The following is a 19,151-nucleotide window of genomic DNA, read 5'->3' as shown; positions in this document are numbered from 1 at the left end:
GAGGGTGGGGGAGGGGGCTGTTTGCACCGGGGGCTGCTCCCCGTGCTGGGACAAGGGGGTGCTGGGGGCGGGGGTGACCTTTACAATAAAACTGGTGAAAAGTGTTCAAAGTCCAGTCTCTTTATTGGGACAAGGCAGCAGCTGGGCCCGGCGCAGGGGGACCCTCCCCTAGTCCCCCAGTCTTGCCCGTGGTCTCCCCCAGGGCCAGCAGCCAGCCCTGGCAGCAGATGCAGGGGTGCTGCTGCCCAAGGGCAGGGTGCAGGAGCCTCCCCCAGCCCGGGGCGCTGGTTCTGAAGCTGATTATTGCCATTGGAATTGCTCCATTAAATAAAGGACCTGATGGCTGGGGGTGCTCGGGTGGGTCCTGGGCGTGCAGAGGGGCTGGGGCAGGGCTCACAGCTCTCCTGGCGGGTGGCTGGGGAAGGGCCTCTGCCCCGTGGCGTGGGCACGAGGTGCCCGAGGGAGCCTGAAGGCTCGGCTGGACCCTGTGCGGCTGGAGGGGTGCAGGGGGGTCCCCGGCAGGGCAAGGCTGCAGCCGGCGACTCTTTGGCAGGTGTGACCCCCCCGCTAAAGGCACAGGGGGCACGGGGGAGCCTGTCCCCGTCTGGGCGGCAGCGCGGGGGCCCGGCCCGGGATGCGGGGCGCTGGCAGATGCTCACACCGGCATTGGCATCTCGTTGTACTCGTCCACCCCCTCCCGCTCGTCCAGGATGGGCTCAGCCTCGGCTGCGTCCAGCTGTGGGGAGAGGGTGGGCAGCAAGGGACCCTCAGCACTACCCACCCCACCCACCCAAGGCAGCTGGCACCCCTGGGATGGGGGGGATCCAGTGGGATGGGGGACACAGGGAGAAGGGACCTGCAGGCCAAGGGACCTGCAGTGATGAGTGAACCACCAGAACAAGGGGCCCATGATGAGTGATCCACTGGGCCAAGGGACCCACCAGGACAAGGGACCGACAGAGACAAGGGATCAACGGGATGAAGGAGCCCTGGGACAAGGGACTCATGATGAGGAGTGATCCACCAGGACAAGGGACCCACTGGGATGAGAGACTCATGGGGACAAGGCACCCTTGGGATGAGAGACCCACAGGACAGAGCAGGCTGAGTGGCACACGGGAACGAAGGGACCCAAAGGCACTTACACACTTCATCTCGCGGTCGGTGAAGATTCGGCTGAGCAGGCACATGCGGAGCGGCACCGTGAGGATGAGGATGAAGGGGAAGGCCAGCGAGGCCACGGTGGACATGACAGCCCAGAGCACGGCCAGGCAGCCCAGCTGCAGCCCGGTGAAGAGGTGCATGCGCAGGGTGCGGACCTGCATGGGCACGGTGTCAGTGCCAGAGGCACGCCTGTGCCAGTGCCCTGCATCCCCTCCCAGAGCAGTCCCTCTCCCAGGACGTGGCTGCCCGTGCCCAGGGTCTGCCTGCCCCAGGGGAGCTGCCCTATCTCCCCACAACCTCCATAAAGCCTTTGACAGTTTGTCCTTTAGGTGTCCCGGTGCCCCAGTGCCCAAAACCCCAGGGTGCCCCAGGCTGACTGCTGCCCCAGATGAGGGTCCTGCACCCCCCGCCCAGGACCTCCCCTTTTGACCTTTTTGACATAGGAGACGTCGGGGTGGTGCTTGGGGGGCATCAGCAGCAGCTGCAGTCGCTCGTAGAACTGGATGCCGTTGAGGGAGGTGACGCCCATGTAGAGGAAGATGCCGAAGAGCACGGCCAGAGGGATCTGCCGCAGCAGGTCCCCAATGACGATGGACAGTCCTGGGCAGAGCACAGTCAGGCATGCTGCCCGGGGAGGGGCAGCCCCCCAGCCCCACTCCTCCCTGCCCAGTCAGTCCCCAACATCCCGTGCCATTGGTGCCCATAGGGGCCAGGATAGTCACACTGGTCTGCCCAGGGCTCGGAGCACCCCAGATGCCGCCGCCACAGCTCCCCAGGGCTGGACTTACCGACCAGCACAGCCACCAGCAGCCCGGTGACCCTCTGCTCCTTCACCTCCTGGATCTTGGGCTTGTCCCCAGGCGCCACAGCCTTGCTCATGACGGTGAGGGCATTGGCATGGGTGACGGAGCGCACCGTGGCTGCTGCCAGCCATGGCAGCCCAAAGAGCGCGAAGAAGCCACCCATGGCCACGATGATCAGCAGGTCGAGGTGGAAGCCAGAGCCCTTCTGCAGCATCCGCTCCTTCTTGCTGATGATCAGCCTGGCCACAAGGGCAGACCCTCAGCTTGGCACAGCTCAGTATGGCATGGTAAAGCTTGGCATGGCTCAGCATGGCAATGCAAAGCTCGGCACAGCACAGCATGACAGAGAGAATCCATAAAGCTAGGGGTTGGGAGGGACCTCTGAAGATCATTGAGTCCAACCCCCCTGCCAAGGCAGAATCACCTAAGGCAGGTCCCACAGGAATGCATGGCACAGCTTGGCAGAGCATGGCTCAGCACGGCATAGCTCAGTATGGCACAGCACAGCATGGCACTGCTCGACATGATGCAGCATTACTTGGCACAGCATGGCATGGCTCAGTGCAGCACAGTTCAGCATGGCACAGCAGCATGGCATGGCTCAGCTTCACATAGCATGGCACAGCATGACACGGCATGGCACAGTTTAGCATGTCAAAGCAAAGCTTGGTATGGCTCAGCCTGGCACTACACAGCCTGGCACAGCTTGGCATGATATGGCATGGCACAACTTGGCACAGACCCCTCTGCCCCCTGCTGTACTCACGTGGTGATCTGCGTCTCCATGAAGATAAGGATGAAGACAAGGACGGCTGGGAGCCCACTGGCCACCATCATCCAGACGGGGAAGGGGCTCTGCTCACCCAGGGGGTTGATGACCCAGCCCCGCTTCTCCGGAGCTGTCACTGAGAACCCGCTGGGCACGCTCAGCTTCTGCACGACAGGGCCAGAAACGCTGCGGAGGGGGCACCAGCTCTGCACCCTGTGGGGTGAGGTGGGGCACCAGGACCCACCACAGCTAAGCTCAAAGTGGGGTGAGAGACCAGGAGCTGGAGGTGGCCAATGTGGTGGCACCCATGGCAGGTACAGATGGTGCCACAGGGAGCCGAGACACTGGCAGGAGGGTGCAGGGTTGGGGGAGTTCCTGCCAGTAAGGGGGTGTTTGGGTGCTACCCACCTGCGTGTAGGTGTCCTGGATGCCGTAGTCCACCAGCACCATGACCAGGATGGCAATGGGCACTCCGAAGTCACCGATCAGCCGCCGGATCTGGGGGGACGAGAGGGTTCAGCCCAGCCCCAGCCCCAGCACCGCCCAAACCCCCCCACCCCAAACTGGGCTCACCCCGGGCCCCACGCCGCCGTCCCTCCTGCCCCACGCACCCGTCCGGGGAAGAAGCGACTGTTCTTGAACTTGCGCAGGAAGAAGGCGATGAAAAAGGTGCCAGCCATGAGCACCAGGGAGAGCAGCGCCGTGTTGGGCTGCCCAGTCACCTTGGCGGCACCGCCCTCCGCCGCACTGCCGTTGCGCCATGCCGCGGGCCCCGTGCTGTTGTCCCGCAGGCAGCCGTGCAGGGGGTGCTCCTGGAAGATCTGAGCAGCGCCAGCCTCAGCCGGGTCCCATCTGTGCCCTCCCGCCCCACCATGACACCACAGACCCAGCCCTGCCTGCTCACCTTGGCCAGCTTGGAGAACGTCTCATAGATGAAGATGAGGGAGATGAGGAAGGCGAAGATCTCCTGCGTGAAGCGGGAGACGAAGCGCACCAGGAAGCTGCCCTCGAAGGCCACCATGACCAGCACAATGAGGATGAGCCAGAAGCCAATCCAGACGCGCCCCACCAGGTACTCCAACTCGTTGGATGTGCAGAACTGTTAGGGCCATGGAGACAGATGGACAGATAGAGGGAGACAGACAGGAGTCAGCAGTGGGGATAGCTGCAGGGCTACGGCAGAGCCCAGGCAAGTCATGGAATCATTTGGGCTGGATGGGACTTTTATGATCATGGAGTCCAACCATGAACCCAGCACTGCCAGGGCACCACCAAACCATGGTCCTCAGCACCACATCTCCACAGCTTGGAAACCTCTCCACGGATGGGGACTCCACCACTGTCCTGGGCCAAGCCTGGACAACTCTCAAGGGGCAGAAATTGTTCCTCATGTCCAACCTAAACATCCCCTGGGACAACTTGAAGACATTTCCTCTTGTCCTGTCACTGACCCCACCTGGCTCCAACCTTCTTTCAGGGAGTTGGAGAGAGACAGGTCTCCCCTCAGCCTCCTTTTCTCCAGGCTGAACAACCCCAGGTCCCTCAGCTACTCCTCACCAGCCCTGTTCTCCAGACCCGTCAGCAGCATTGCTCTCTGGAACTGCTCCAGCCCCTCAGTGTCCCTCTGACCCCAGTACTCGAGGTGTGGTCTAACCAGTGCCCAGCACAAGGGGACAATGACGTCTCTGCTCCTGCTGGCCACACCAATTTGATCCAAGCCAGAATGCTGGTGGCCGCCTTCGCCTCCTGGGCACACACACTGGCTCATCCATCTGCCCTACAGCCCCCCAGACTCTCACCGTGAAGAAGGCCTCCTCAAAGACCAGCAGGGGCCCTGAGAAGCCAATGACCAGCAAGGGCTGGGCACCCAGCAGGCAGAAGATGATGCCCTGCAGTGAGGTGGAGATGATCAGCTCCGACACCCCGATCAGGTCCTGTGTCTTCTCCCCTGCAGGCAGGACAGGCTCAGGCACAGCCAGTGGCATTGCCCCTGGTATCGGCACCAATGGCACCGTGTGCTGGCATCGCCTGATCGCTCCCTGCTGGGATGCAGGTGCGGGGTGGTGCCAGCACCCACATATGTCATGCCCCTTGGCAAGGCCCGGCCCTGGCAGCACCCCATGCAGCACCCAGCCCTGGCAGGAGCCCTTTGTTCCCCAGCACTCACCCAGCAGCCCTCCAAAGGTGATGGCTGGGGAGAGGGCAGCGAAGTAGATGAAGATGACGGCGGCGATGCACTGGGGGTCCAGCGCGTCCTTGAAGTCGCTCAGGTAGTGTGGGTAGCGCCGGCGCACATCGCGGATCAGCCCCCCAAAGGGGCGTCCCGTGCGCCGCAGAGGGTCGTCAGCGTCCTCCTCAGCCTCACCCTCCACCACCTTCAGCTTCAGCAGCGCTGCAACCAGCACAGAACAGTCAGTGAAGGGACAGCAGCTCGTGTGGCACGTGCCAGGGAAAGGGGCAATGGCTTAAACTCAAAGAGGGAGACTCAGGCTGGAGAGAGGGGAGAAATGTTTGATACTGGGGTCAGTGAGAGCCCGGCCCAGGCTGCACAGAGAGGTGGGAGAGGCTCCATCCCTGGAACCACCCCAGGTCAGGTTATTTGGGGCTCTGAGCAACCTGCCCTAGTTGCAGATGTCCCTGCTGACTGCAGGGGGGTGGACTCTGGAAGTGCTTTGAAGGTCACCCAGACCAGTCAGTGCCTCTAGGATTTATTTCCCCTTGATGAGACTGAAGGACTTCACCTGCTGCAGCACGAGTTGACCACCTTGCTCAGCAAGCCTAGGGTGACCCTGAGAAGGTGGTGTCCCCCAGCTTGTGACTCCTTTCAGAACTTCACCCAGCTCAGCCAAATTTACAGTGAGGGTGGGGAGACACTGGAACAGGTTGTCCACTGACGCTGTGGATGCCCCCTCCCTGGAGGTGTTCAAGGCCGGGCTGGATGAGGTCTTGAGCAACCTGGTCTAGTGGAAGGTGTCCCTGTGCATGGCAGGGGGCTTGGAACTACATGACCTTTAAGGTCCCTTCCAACCTAAACCATTCCAAGAATCTAAGAACTGCTCCCAGCCCAGCCCAATCAGGGGGAAGCCAAGACTGTTTTGTGTGGGGCAAAACCAGAGCTCCGGCCCCCATCCTGGCATGGCTGGGGTGTCAGACCCCCACACTCCAAACAGGTTGGCATGTGCCTCATGGCAACCTCACAGGGAATCCCCACGGGAGGGAATGAGGCTCTGCACAGCAAGACCCCACCACCAGCCAGCCCCTGCCCCACCAGCACCTTTCTCTTCAGGGGACTTGGGCTCCAGCAGCAGCCTCCGCTCCTGCTCCTCCCTCTTCTTCAGCATCTCGCGCTGGAAGTGGGCGACGCTGCGCAGCAGCTCCTCGCCCTGCACCTCGGAGGGCGGCAGGACCACGCTGCAGTCCAGGAACTCGTTGATGGCCGTCAGGAGGTCGTGGCGGTCATCGGCCAGGTAGGCAGCCTCATGGAATTGCTGGTGTGGTGAGACTGGGGTCAGGGGACGTGGCCAGAGGTACCCAGCCTGGTTGCAGTGGGGGCACGGGCACAGCAGGGGCATGGCAGGGGCACCGAGCTGACCTTGTCAGACATGAGGGTGGAGATGGAGCGCCCGATCTCATGGTAGTCCATGTGGGTGCTGCTGGGGCCCAGCAGCACAAAGAGGAACCTCACTGGCACTGGCACCTCCAGCACCGACTCCAGCTCCACCGCTTCCCGCAGCCGCACAAAGGCCATGGTTGGCTGGTCCAGGAACTCCACGCAGCCTGGGGGGTACCGTGGGGTGCAGGGGTCACCATGGTGTGCAAGGGCACGCTGCAGGAGCCCAGCATGTGGTGCCCATTACGCCCACTCCCTGCCACCCCTCCGTACCCACAAGCACCACGGTGGCCTCGGCGTTGTCCGGGATCTTCTCCAGCAGCTTCAGCTCATGCTTGGACTTGGAGCGGGTGATGCCAGCCGGGGGCGTGGGGGTGAGGACCTCCCTCTGCGGGCACAGAGGCTCTGCCAGGGCCCCTTCCGAAGACGAGGAAGGGTGCCAGGCTGCGAGGAAGGCAGGGATGGGGGACAGGGACACTGAGCTCACCTCCCGCTCCACATCCACCCGCGTCTCGTGCTCAGCAGCTTGGCCGGCAATGAGGGGCTCGGTGACGGCCGGCTCGCTGCCCTCACCCACGTGGTTGGTGCTGTGGTGGTGGCCGAGGAGGGAGCCCAGGCTGCCTGCCGAGATGTTGCGGGGGAAGGAGAAGTCCTTCTCGTCGCTCGGGTGGCTGTAGGAGAAAGCCAGGTGGTCTGTACTGACCCCATGTCCCTGTGTGCCAGTGGGCCCGGGGATGGGGAGCAGGTGCCAGCTGATGGGTGCTGTGGCAGCTGCCCCCGTGCTGACCTGTGCTTGAGCAGCAGTGCCCGCAGCACATTGGCACGGTCCTCAGCCCGGATCTGGTCGGTGATAACCATCTGTTCAACCACCTGATGGGCCACCCCCGGCAGTGTCTTCTGGTCCAGGTCGAGGAGCACAGCCCCTAGGTAAGGGGTGGCGGGGTGAGGTGAGAGGGGACAGGGGCCCTCCGTGCTGACCCACACCCCACGGTGCCAGCCCTGCCTCCCTACCGTGGGCCAGGGTCTTGCGCAACTCCAGGAGGCTGCGGAAGGACAAGGAGGCCACGTGTGGCTTCCCCCACCGGTCTGTCTCCTCCTCCACATCCTCCTCGAACTTGATCCAGCGCGCAGTCTCCTTCCACTGCAGCTCCTGGTTCTTGTCCACCACCAGCTCGTTCAGCTCCACAAACACCTGTGCCACAGTGCAGCATGGTCAGCACTGGCACAGCACGGTTGGCACTGACATGGCATGGTCAGTGCCTGCATGGAATGGTCAGTGCTGCCATGACAGGGACCCCCCTACAGTGATGGGGCCACATGCAGGCAGTCGCCCTCCATGATGCCCACCCATCCACTCACCCTGGTCCTGTGCCACACTCCAGCACCAGGACTCTCATCTCTACCACCCAATCTGAGTCAGCACCTCTAGTCCTGCCCAGCTCCGGCCTGGCACCAGGACTCCCAGCCCTGCCACCCCCAGTGCCTATCTCCCCACCTCGTGGGGCTGCCGGTCCTGCTTGCGCTGCCGGGTGCTGGGCTCCTTGTGGTCCTTGCTGACGTGTACCACCTGTGCCTTGGCACTCTTCCGCACCAGGTGCCGGCGCACTCCTGGCACGTCCTCGAAGCGGTGACCTGACAGAGGCGGAGGGGACACCAATGGAGGTGTGTAGGTGACCACCAAGTCCTGGCACCTGTCAGCCATTGGCTGGCAGCCTGCCCAGGGCACCTGGGAGACAAAGGACTCAAGCTGAGGCTTGGCAAGGACCATCAAAGCGCTGGGGCCCATAAGCATGGCACGGTGGCACTTGGTAGCGGATGGGATCTGTGGCACCAGGGGGTTGCCCAGTTGCAGCTTTTCTGTTGCCAACAGTGATGAGCAGAAGCTGAGGGGACTCCTTAGGATGGTGGCTCCTCACACTGGGGCCACCTTAGTGCCCAGTGCCAGGGCTGCGTGTGCCACTTGGCACCCAGGCTCTGCTGCAGGAAGCTCCCTGTGGAGCCAGGAGGCAAAATCTTCCCCCACTGCCCTGGGAGTCCCTGAGCTGCCATTTGCCAGCACCCAGGGGAGGCACAACTGCTAATGCCAGCTCCTGTCACTCTGGCATCAGCTCCTGACCGTGCTCCATGTGGGCACAGCTCATCCCTGGCACCCTAATAACAGGTCCCCTGTGCCATACCCAGTGCCTGCAGCACGGCTGGACCCCACGCCCAACCCATAGAGCAAACTAGCACTGCCAGACCCACTGGCCCTGGCACATGGCTCAGCTGCTGACAAAATGGCAGCCAGGCACGGGGTGCCCCCTACTCACTCTTCATGTAGTCCAGGTCAGCGGATGCCAGCGTCTGCGCCTCTGACTCGTCCGTTGGCATCTTCTGGTAGCGCTCCTGCTCTGCGCCAGTCATGCTGCCGATGCGCCGCCGCTCGTGCAGGTTGTAGCTGCGGTGCCCTGGCTGCGACGCCTTGGGCACGGGCCGGCTGGGGGACCCAGCATCGCCAGCGGCGCCCACTCGCCCCGACGAGGACCCCTCCTCTGCATCAGGGCTGGGGGGCGAAGGCCCTCCTCAGAGCCAAGTCCCTGTAGAGGGAGTCCCAGCCCCCCAGACCTGTGCCAGCCTCAGCTGAGCCCGGGCACCACCCGGCCCCTACTCACCTGCCTGCCCGGGGGGATGTGGACACCCGGGGATCCGGGGGGCAGATGGGCAGCGCTGGGGCTGTCACCGGCTCCTCCGGCCGCCGCTCAGGCACTTCATCCTCCTGCAGAAAGAACTGCAGGGGGGAACGGTTGGCACCAGCTGCTGCTGAGCTGCGTGCCCCCTGCTGAGGTGCCACTGGTTACAGTACCTCAGCCGTGCTCAGAGCAGGGGGCACAGCAACACCCAGCCCTGCCCTCACCTGCACAGCCTCAGGTGGCCGCAGCTCCTCAGCCGAGGGCTCAGGCTCAGTGTCACCAGCCTCATCCTCATCCTCTTCAGCCTCCTCGATGGTGGGGGTCTCGCCAGGCACCGAGGCGCGGCGTGGCTTCTTCTTGCCCTTCTTTGGCACTCCCCCCTTCTTGCGGCGGGCATCAGGGGGCAGGTGGGTGGACAGCGGGTGGTGGATGTGGTGGGACGACTGGCGGTGGTCTGCAGGGGATAGGGCAAGTTGGCACCCTGGTGGCACCTGCCTGGTGCCAGCCCGGTGCCCGGTGCCCAGCTCACACTCGAAGTCCTCCTCGCCGTAGCTGCGCCCGGCCTCCTCGGCGCTGCGGTTGCGGGGGTGAGCGTCACTCAGGATCTCCTCAAACCGCTCCACGCCCAGCGCCTTGTTCAGGTCCTTCTCCTCCTCTTCCTCCCCAAACGGGGGCGAGACAGCGCCTGGTGCCTCCTGCTCAGGCTGTGGGATGGCAGTGGGGCTGAGTGGGCACCTCTACCGCTGGCACCACCAGCACTACCATGTCACCGGTCCCCAGTGCAGAGCCCCGCAGGATGGGTGCCCAGGGTGGTAGTTCTCTGGAGTCACCAACTGCCCCACACCCATGGGATGTGCCCACCTCAGTGCACCCTGAGATGGTGCCCTTCCAGAGCACCCTGTGCCCTCAGCTTCTCCTGCATGGACACGGGCACCCCTGTGTCCACTCTCAGGGCAGCCCCCATTTGGAATCCCCAGTGCCATGCTGCAGTACTGAGCTCACCCTGTGTGCCCCCAGCACCCCAGTACCATACCCTGGTGTTGTGCCCTGCTGTGCACCCCCAGTGTACCCAGTGCACTCCTGTGCCCTCCTGTGTTCACCAGTGCCATACCCTAGCATCCCCAAGCTCCTCTCCCCAGCCAGCCCAGCCCCAGTACTCCCAGTGACATGCCCTGGTGCTGTGACCCCACCACACCCCCCCAGCCCTGCCCCCGTCCCAGTGCTGCTGGTGGGTACTGGCGGCGTCCTGGGATAGGGATAGGTGGGGAGGGGGTGCTGCGGGTGCGGGAGGGCTGAAGGGGTGCGGGGTGGGGGGGTGGGGGGGGAGGGGAGGGAGGGTCCAGGGGAGGTGAGAGGTGAGGGGTGCGGGGTGGCTGAGGGGATCCGGGGGGTGCCGGGGTCCGGGGGTCGGGGGGGGTGCGGGGGTGCGCGTCCCCGCCCCGGCCCTACCTGAGTCATGGCGGAGCCGCGCTCCCGCCGCAGCTCCCGCAGCGCTTTATCGGCCCGGCTGGGCTGGGGGGGCTGGGGAGGGGGGGCGGGGGGCGGCGGCTCATTCCCGGCCTCGCCAAATATTGACGGAGCCGCCCCGCGCCCGCCTCAAGGTGACAGCGGCCGCAGAGGGCACCGGCTGCGGGCACCGGCTGCGGGCACCGGGATGTTGCACTCCACCCTTCCTCCAACCCCGCCGAGCTCAGATTCCCCCGGGAACGGAACGGACCGACCCGCAGGTAATGCACGGACCTCCCCCCCGGTAATGCACAAACCTCGGGAACGCACCGACCCCCTCCTGGCAATGCACGCCCCCCCACTCCGCCCCTTTCCCCCCCCCCCCCGCTCGGTATCGCACCGCCTCTGGGAATGCACCGAACCCTCCCCCACCACCGACAACCCCCCTGCCCCGAGCCCCCCAGCAATGCAAGGACACCACCTCCCCCGGCACCGCACCGACTCCAGGAATGCACCGAACTCTCCAGGAATGCACCGACCCCGGTAACACACCGGCCCCCCGGCAATGCACCGACCCCTCCCCGGCCGAGCTCCCCGGCCGTCCCCCGGCAATGCACGGACCCTCTAGTGCTGCAGAGCCCCCCCAGCAAATACCTCCCCATCCCCTCACCCCCGGGCTCCACGATGCACCGGGAATGCACCGACAGCCCCTCCTTCCCCGGTGCTGCACGGGTCAGGTCGGGTCACCCTCCCTCCGGTAGTGTTCCAACCTCCCCGGTAACGTGCGGCTCCCCCCCGGTAAGGTCCCCCCCCCGCCCCGTAAATGGATAACTTTGCCAGCCCCCGCTGGCGCCCCCCCGATCCCCTCGAAGCGCTCAGCCCTGGGGGGGACAGTCCCTGCCCTGCCCCAGATACCAGCAGTCACACCCCTGGACCAAGCAGGTTGGCAACCCCTGGCGTGGGGGCACTGGAATGGTGGTGCCAGATGTGGCTGGGGAAACCCGGGGGGGTGAAAAGGGGCACCCTGGGCACAGGGGTGCTAGGTTCTGCCTGCCAGGACACCCCAAGACAGTGGTGATGGGTGCTGCCACCCCACTGGGGATAGATAGCCTGGCACTCTGAGTTAGTGCCTAGACAGGGGTTGTGTCAAGAGTGCCAACCCTGCAGCCCTCCCAACCTGGCACATCCCAGCCCAACTGGCATGTTCTGGGCAGAGCCATGGCCCCAAAGCCCCAGGCCATGCCTGAGATAGGGGGGATAGGGGACAGCAGACCCTTGCTGTGCCATTGTGCCCATCACACCCACTGCCCTGGCATCAAAGCCACAATGGCAGCATGATGCCACAGCTTCTGCATGCAGTCCTCTGCCATGGCCCTTTCAGTGGCTCAGGACCCCCTTCAGACACCCCATGCCCCCCTCCAGAGTCCTCATAACCCCACAAACCCACAAGGCTCCATCCAGCCCTGGCAGTGCCTAGAGAGGCAGCACCCAGCAGCTGCCAACATCCTTATCCTGACCCCAGGATCCTCCCATCCCCAAAATTACCTTGGACCCCGCACCTGCAGCCCACACCATCCCTGTGCCACATGTCCCTGCCCTACTCCTCTGGTGCCCACACACTGACCCTGCCTGTGGTGATGCCTGGGACCCCCTCTGAACCCTCATCCCCAGCCCAGTGTAACCAAGTGCCCACACCCCCACGTGTGCCAGGGCCTGGAGCACCCTGCCAAGGGTTAGCAGGGCTGAGCTATTCCCAGCACCATCCCTGAGCAATGTCCCCATGTCCCAACATGCCCCGGCACATTCCTGTGGCACCACTGGGCACAGCTGTGGCCCGAGTGGGCACTGTGTCCCTGGCACAAGGGACCTGCCACCCTGGGGAGGCCACAGCTCACCCAGCTGTCCAAGAGGAAATCCATGGCTGGCAAAACTGCCAGGAAGGAGCCACACACCCTGGTCACGTGCCGCAGCAGCTCGCCCAGCGGCACCGGGCAACCACACAGCACAAAGGGTTAATCATTAACTGCTCCTGGGACCCACTGCGGGCTGGCACCACTGGCACCCACCACGAGTGGCACTGGCAGAGCTGGCAGCCCCAGCCCAACAAGCCCCAGTGCGGCATGGCAGGACAGCCGTGCCACAGCACCCCTTGCCCAGGTAGGTGGCACTGGCAGCCCCACCATGCCCCCCCCCGCCGGCTGCCATGCCGCTGCTGTGGCACTTACGCTCTGGAAGGCCGAGGAGACGATGTGGTGGATCTCAGAGGACACCGGGCAGCGAGCCATGGTGCTGGCACTGGCACGGTGTGCGGGCACGGCTGGCTTAGCCCTTCTCCTTCTCGCGGGGGCTCAGGGCACGCTCTCGGGGCTGCATAACCTGCGGGGGGAGAGAGGGGAGGGGGCTTAGGGGGCACGGCCGGGGCTCCGTGCTGCCAGCGGCTGTCCCTGTCCGCAGGGTGCCACCGCGTCTGCCCCTCCTTGGCCGGCTCCGGGCTGGTTTGTCTTGGCAGGCAGAGTGCGTGGGAGAGCCACGGCCAAGACAAACGCCAGGAGGGGAGCGGAGCCGGGATGGCGGGAGGGGGCCCAGACCCCCCATCGGGACTCCGGGCACGGTGCCCGACCCCACAGCCAAGAGCCAAACCCTGCAGCGCTGTGGCACCGAGTGACCCCCAGATGCAAGCCCCGGTGACCAATGGCACCAAACCTCCGTCCCAATGCCCCAAACTTGCCCACTCGCTATTTCCACTCCACACTTGCCCCTTGGCAGCTCTGCGGGCACCCAGATGACCCCTCCGGCACCGGTGTGCTGCGTTTATTGCCACAGGATGTGGCTCCACGTGACAGTGGGGACCGAAGGGAGGGGAGGGTGGTGACGGATGACTGCGTCTCACATGGGTGCCACACCACCACCGGCATCGTCACCACCACCCACCATGGGCTGTGGTGGGGCACTAGGAGCCGCAGCCCCAGCAGATGCCAAAGCTGTGCCTTCTCGTGCCACACCACAGCCACCGGATTGACCCTTGGCACTACCCAACTCCAGCTGCTCCCTAATCCCTGCTGCCATCCGGCACATCCACATTCCAGCCACGGATTAGCCGGCTCTCCTGCAGTGCCCACCGAGCCAAATCTGCCCCCCTAACTCATGATGGGACCTCCCCAACCTATGGCACCCCATAGTGCCATGAGAAGGGGCTGGCACAGCTCCAGTCTGACCAGTGTGAGACATGGGGATGGGAACTGGGGGAGGGGGAACAAGTTGGCTACTCTGCTCCCACACCCCAGATGGTGCCAGGCCCCCCCAGATGGATCCAAGACCCCTACATGGAGCTGGGACCCCTATCTGGGTGACAAACTGGAGGCTGAGGGGTCTCCACTGCTGCATCTCCCTCAACCCTGAGAACTGGGACCAGTATGTGAAGAGTGGAGAGTGCCCAGTGCCAGTCAGAGTTGCTGCTAGGAGTGGAAGGCACTGAGGCACTGGGCAGAGCCCACTGGGATGGTGTTGAGTGACCAGCTGGGCACAGCCAGCACCATTCTAGTGCCTGCTTGTGTCACACAGGACAGTGTCCCAGTCCCACCCATGACAGGGACATGGTGCTGGGCCACCACAGTCATGGGTGCCAGGGGTCCAGTGTGGGATGGCGCCCGCTGCTCCGGGCACTAAGCAGCTTTTGGGGCTTAATCCCGGGATTAGAGCCGGGAACACATCAGGGATTGTTCTCAAGAAGCGCCAGGCTCTCACTGGCTCTCCCTGAGAGACCACGGGGACCTGGCAACATGATGCCAGGGCGGGTGAGCCAACGGTGCCAGGCCTGGCCATGCAGGGGACAGGCAACGCCTGGGGGCCAGTGGCCTGACCCCGTGGAAAGGGTGAGTGCAGCCAGGGAGGGGGGGGGGACACTTCTGCTTTCCGTGGTGGTGGCTGAGTCAGCAGGCAGGCATGACCGGGGATGGCTCAGTGGCTCATGCCAGCCCTACAGCAGAGCCCAGAGCCAGCCAATGCCAGGAGCTGGGCACTGCACCGGGTCAGTGTCTGCCTGTCCCACGGCTGATGCTGTTTCCCTGGGAAGCTCTGACACTAGAGCCAGGACGCCCCGTGGCCGTGGGGTGCCCCACTGCAGCTCTGCCAGTGCTCAGCACTGTACCACGAACACCACATGGCTTCAGGCACTGGCACACTCGTAGTGCCGCCACTGTGGCCAGGCAGGGCTGTGGTGCCGCCACCATGCCCAGCCACAGGGCAAGAGGGTCAGGGCCACGTGCTGGGGCTGTGCCACGGGGGCCACGCCAGCAGGTGGGCTGGGGTGGTGGCAGTGCCAATGCCAGCCCCGCTGTGCCGGTTGGCCGGTGCAACACAATGGTCCCTTGTGCAGGGGAGGAGGCAGCCGCGATAAGCGGGGCAGGGCCGCCGATACGGGCACGGGCTGCCAGCGCCGCGCCGATAATTACCGGCTGGCTCCGATCCGCGCCAGCCGGCTCGGCGGCTGCCCGCTCGCATTCCTGGGACGGGTCCCGGCCTGCCCGCCTGATCCGCCAGGGGATTAGAGAGCCCGCGCCCACGCTCCGTGCCATGGGGCTGCCCACAGGGCCCCGTGCCCCCAGAACCACCACCAGCACCCACGGGTACCACATGATTGGGCAAGGGGGGAAGCAAGGCAATGCCCGGTCTGAGCAGCTTGTCCATACCGAGGTGTCCCCATCCACATCGAGGTGTCCCCAGTCTACACTGGGGTACCCCTGCCTGCAGCACAGACCCAGAAGCCCACAACAGGGACAAGATGGGCAGCCCTGGGGCTACCCAGAGTCACCCCATTGCCCTGTGCCAGAGCCAACGGCAGCATTGCACCTCCTCACACCATGTCACCCAGGATGAGAACAGTGCTGGGAGCAGGTCCTTGATGTGGCATCACCCCACACACAGGTGCCATGTTTGTGCCCACACCACTGACAGTGACCACCGTGCCACAGCTGTGCAGGGGCTGGAACCACATCTGCAGCCCTGATGTGTGCTGACATGGTAAGCAACATGTCCCTCACCATGCCACTGGGAACCCCTTGTGCCAGGTGAAACCAGAGCAGGGTGAGCCTGCCACAGGTCAGGCTGTGCCCGTTGCTCTGGGCAGGATGGGCTCCCACAGTTGCCATTAGCTGCCATCGGGAGCCCAGCCACAGATGCGGCCCAGACCTCCTCACCCGGCTCCCCCAGACCCATAGCACCAGGGCAGAGGGCAGGAGAGCCCTGTCGCAGCTGGGACTGCCTGGAACCCCGGGCATTATCCAGCCAGCGGCGAGGAGAGGGTGATGTAGCACAGCGTTGGCCTGGGCACCACGAATCACGGGGAGCATCGGCACCGGTCATGGGGAGCATCGGGTACGGCCCCGGCAGAGCGGTCCCGGCAGTGCCCCGAGGCTGCCCTGGCATTACTGCCCACGGGCTGCACCGGGGGCAGAGCTGCTCCCGCCCCCCTGTGCCCGGGCTATGTCACAACACCGGGCAGCTCGGGAACGCACCAGGAGCCCCCGCGCCCCACAATGGAGACAGAGTGCCATGGTCCTGCTTCCTGCCCCCCCCCCCGCAGCCCCACGGCCCTGCTCACTTGGTTCCTCCGAGACCCCCCCTGGAGGTGCGGCTGCCCCAAGCCCCCCTGGCAGAAGGGGTGCCGCAGCGCCCCCCATGGCCGCGGCCGGACAGGGGCCCCCAACCCGGCAGAACTTTTCCGGACGCTGTAACTTGAGAAGCTACCGAAAATGCGTTCCCTCCGCCCCCGGCTGCCTCGGAACCGCCGGATCCGGGGCATGAACCCCCCGTCCCCATGCCCGTGCTTGTGTCTCCACGCCCGTGCCAGCGCCACCCCTGCGTCTTGGGACCTGCCTTGGGGCAGGGGGGCAGCGGGCAGGGGCTGCCCAGCCTGTGACCCAGCGGTGTGATCCCTCCTGCCACGACTGAGAGGTCACTGCCACCCACTGTCACCCCCCCATCACCCACTGCCATGGCTGCCAGGTCCCTGCCACCCACCACCACAGCCACCTCAGCCCAGCCTTGGAGGGGGCAGCACCCTCCGTGCAGCACCAGACCTCGTGTGGTACTGCACTCCCTATACAGCACTGGCAACTCCCCGTGAGGCTTGGGATCCCCACCTCAGCTGGCACTCCCTGCTGCTGTCCCCAGCCTAGCCCTGGCATGGGCACTGGCACAGCCGCCTCCCCTAGTAACCCACTGCCCCAGTGCCATGATGCCAGGCACCAGCGCTGACCCCTGGCAGCTGCCATAGGGGGGGTCATGGCTGTGGGCATAGCCCCCACCCCCAGCTCACCCACAGCAGGGCTGGGGGCCAGCTACTCACCCCCCACCCACAGCAAGGATGTGTGAACCCGGTGCCATTCCCCATGCCCAGCACACAGCTGTGCCCCACTCACCCCATCACCCACCGACCCAGTGAAGCTGCAGCTTCCCACGGAGGCTGCCGGGCACCCGGCGGCTGGCACGTGTCCTCAGGGTGGCACCTTGCCCTGGTGGGCAACGGTGCAGGGCCGGAGTGTAGCCAGGGGCAGCAGGCAGCCGTTCTCTGCCCCTCTGTGCCACGCGCTGCTGCTGGCCGGCCGCCGGGCAGAGCTTTTATAGTGGCGCGGAAGGAAAAACCTCGGCAGCGGCAGCGCAAGGCTTTGTTTGGGTGAGCCGGCACCGGGCACTTCATCCAAACACCGCCATGCTGCCAAGTCCCGGAGCAACTATGCGGGCAGCCCCACCTCTGCCCCGTGGCTCCTGCTGGGCAGCAGGGCAGCCAGAGACTGGCAAATGCTAACAGAAAGGCCTCATGGAGCCGAGGGGGCACATGGCAGAGAGGCAGAAGGGCATTTTGTGGGGTGCTGTGGGGCAGGGAACAGGGAGGAACTCCCCCTCTGATGGCCTTGGCACCACTGTCAGGTCCCAGGGCGCTCAGCCCAGTCCCTGTGGCCAGCGGGTCCCCTCTAATGACAGGGTTGAGCTTGTGGGGGACATGCTGGGGATGGCAGCCAGAGTCCCCCACCCCACAGGACATTGCAGAGGATGGGGTGGGGGAGGGGGGCAGGACAACCTGAGATGGATAGGACGGGGGCCCCTCCTGCCCCCTGCTTGTCCCCCTGCAACGCCCCTGCCCGCAGGACGGAAGCAGTGCCCATGGGGAGCCATAGCCATCAGTGCCAGGAGGGTTGTTAGGCCAATCAATCTGGCGCTCGTGGCAGCCCTTGAAGTGGAGCAGTGACCCTGAAGGGTCCTGCAGCCCATGCCCGCAGCTGCCACACAGAGAGGAGGGGGGCACAGATCCCTCCCCAGGGACCCACCCCCAGGGCCGTGGGAGCCCACACCAGCGGGCGAGTGGGAGAGCAGCGGGGGCTGGAGCCGTGCCCAGGGTTGCTCAACCCCTTGGCAGCATTTCGCAAGAGGGCAGAGCCGCTCACCACCCAGCACGGCACATGGCGGCTGTTGGTAGCACACGGTGCCAGGAGAGCGCCAACCGCAGGGCATCGATGGGGACACGCTGGGATGGGGCAGAGCCCCACGACGCTCCCTCTGCCCTAGCCACTGTGCCGGTGGGAATGGGGGGTTTGTGTGCACTGACATGGTGGCACACACCGGCGCTGTGCCCCAGTGCCAGTCTCCAGTGCTGACACCCAGTGTCCCATTTCTCACCTGCCGAGGGTCGCGGGTGGGCTCAGGAGCTGGGCAGGCAGCGCATGGATTGTCCTCGAGTTTCTGGGGGGCAAAACCACACCAAGGGGTGAAGCCTACCGGTAGCAACCGGCATCCCCGGAGCTGGGAACGGTGCCAGGGCCGCCCGGGCACTCTCACACCGGATCCGGCCCCGGGAAACGTCGAGGTGTCAAGTCCCAGTGGGTACAACTGGGGATGGGTGGGCGGGAGGAGGGTATGGGGGGCTGCCAGGAGCCGGGTGTGCTGCTCCCAATGCGGGCAAAGGAGCAGGGGGACCCCGAAGTCTGTTCTGGAGCCCCATGGATCCCTGCTGAGGAATCCTGGGACCCAGCTCGGGCTCCCCCCGTCCCGCGGCGGGGCCCGAGGTGGCAGAACGGGGAAGCGGGGCCGGTCCAGGAGCCGGTGCCTCGGGAGGAGCCTCAGGGCCGGTGCAGCGCCCCGGGCGGGGGCCATCCAGCAGCGGGGGTGGGGTGGGACCGGGACCAGCGCTGCCATGAACGGACGGGACGGGAGCAACGGGAGCGCTGGCAGGGGGATCGAGGCGGGCACCGGGATCAGCGGGCAGGGCACAGCGGGGAAGGAAGTGAGACAGCAGGGAGGGAACGGGGGAACAGCGGGGAGGGAAAGTGGGGACAGCACCGGGACCGGACCGGACCCGATCGGATCGGATCGGCACCGGCCGAGCCCTGCCACGCCCCGACAGCGGAGAGTCCCGACCGCTTACCGGAGAGTCCCGCCGAGCCGGGCGGGTCTGCGCGGTCCCGCGGGGCGGAGCGGCGGCGGCAGCGGGAGCGCGCTGGGGCGGAGCGGGGTGGGGCGGTACCGGGAGGCTCCAGACCACACCCAGCAGCGTCCCGGGCAGGCTTTGTCACTGTCCCCTCGCTGCCCCCTCAGGGGACCCTACCGTGGCCGGGCCCCGTGCTGCCGAGCCGCAGGGCAGACAGGGCAGCTCCGGGACTCGAACCCGGAACCGGAGGGCGGGGAGGGCGTCGCCG

The 19,151-nt window shown here is 65.4% G+C and overlaps 1 protein-coding gene across 4 annotated transcripts; it reads right to left on the bottom strand.

Moving 5' to 3' along the window:
* Nucleotides 1-104: 104 nt before the first annotated feature.
* Nucleotides 105-19,142, bottom strand: SLC4A2 (solute carrier family 4 member 2). Of its 4 annotated transcripts, XM_068146143.1 has the most exons (24): nt 18,881-19,142; nt 18,136-18,198; nt 12,687-12,837; nt 9,545-9,719; nt 9,240-9,469; nt 8,998-9,113; nt 8,656-8,888; nt 7,842-7,978; nt 7,358-7,538; nt 7,134-7,269; nt 6,834-7,017; nt 6,620-6,734; nt 6,329-6,513; nt 6,011-6,224; nt 4,904-5,128; nt 4,536-4,684; nt 3,641-3,835; nt 3,348-3,557; nt 3,145-3,234; nt 2,734-2,900; nt 1,953-2,206; nt 1,595-1,764; nt 1,146-1,319; nt 105-736 (listed from the first exon to the last, which is right to left on the bottom strand). In XM_068146143.1, exons 3-24 carry the CDS (start codon nt 12,744-12,746, stop codon nt 656-658), a joined length of 3,681 nt encoding a protein of 1,226 aa, XP_068002244.1. In that variant the 5' UTR covers nt 12,747-12,837; nt 18,136-18,198; nt 18,881-19,142; the 3' UTR covers nt 105-655. The 4 variants fall into 4 exon arrangements, with proteins under 4 accessions (XP_068002244.1, XP_068002246.1, XP_068002247.1 ...); XM_068146145.1 differs by lacking the exons at nt 18,136-18,198; nt 18,881-19,142 and adding an exon at nt 16,881-17,108; XM_068146146.1 differs by lacking the exons at nt 18,136-18,198; nt 18,881-19,142 and adding an exon at nt 16,893-17,108.
* Nucleotides 19,143-19,151: the final 9 nt, after the last annotated feature.

Source organism: Melanerpes formicivorus, unplaced genomic scaffold, assembly GCF_026170545.1.
Source record: "Melanerpes formicivorus ecotype bairdi unplaced genomic scaffold, bMelFor1.0.p_v2 SCAF_13, whole genome shotgun sequence".
NCBI lineage: Eukaryota > Metazoa > Chordata > Aves > Piciformes > Picidae > Melanerpes > Melanerpes formicivorus.
The sequence above is the reverse complement of the archived record's forward strand: the minus strand, read 5'-3'. Positions and strand labels throughout refer to the sequence as shown.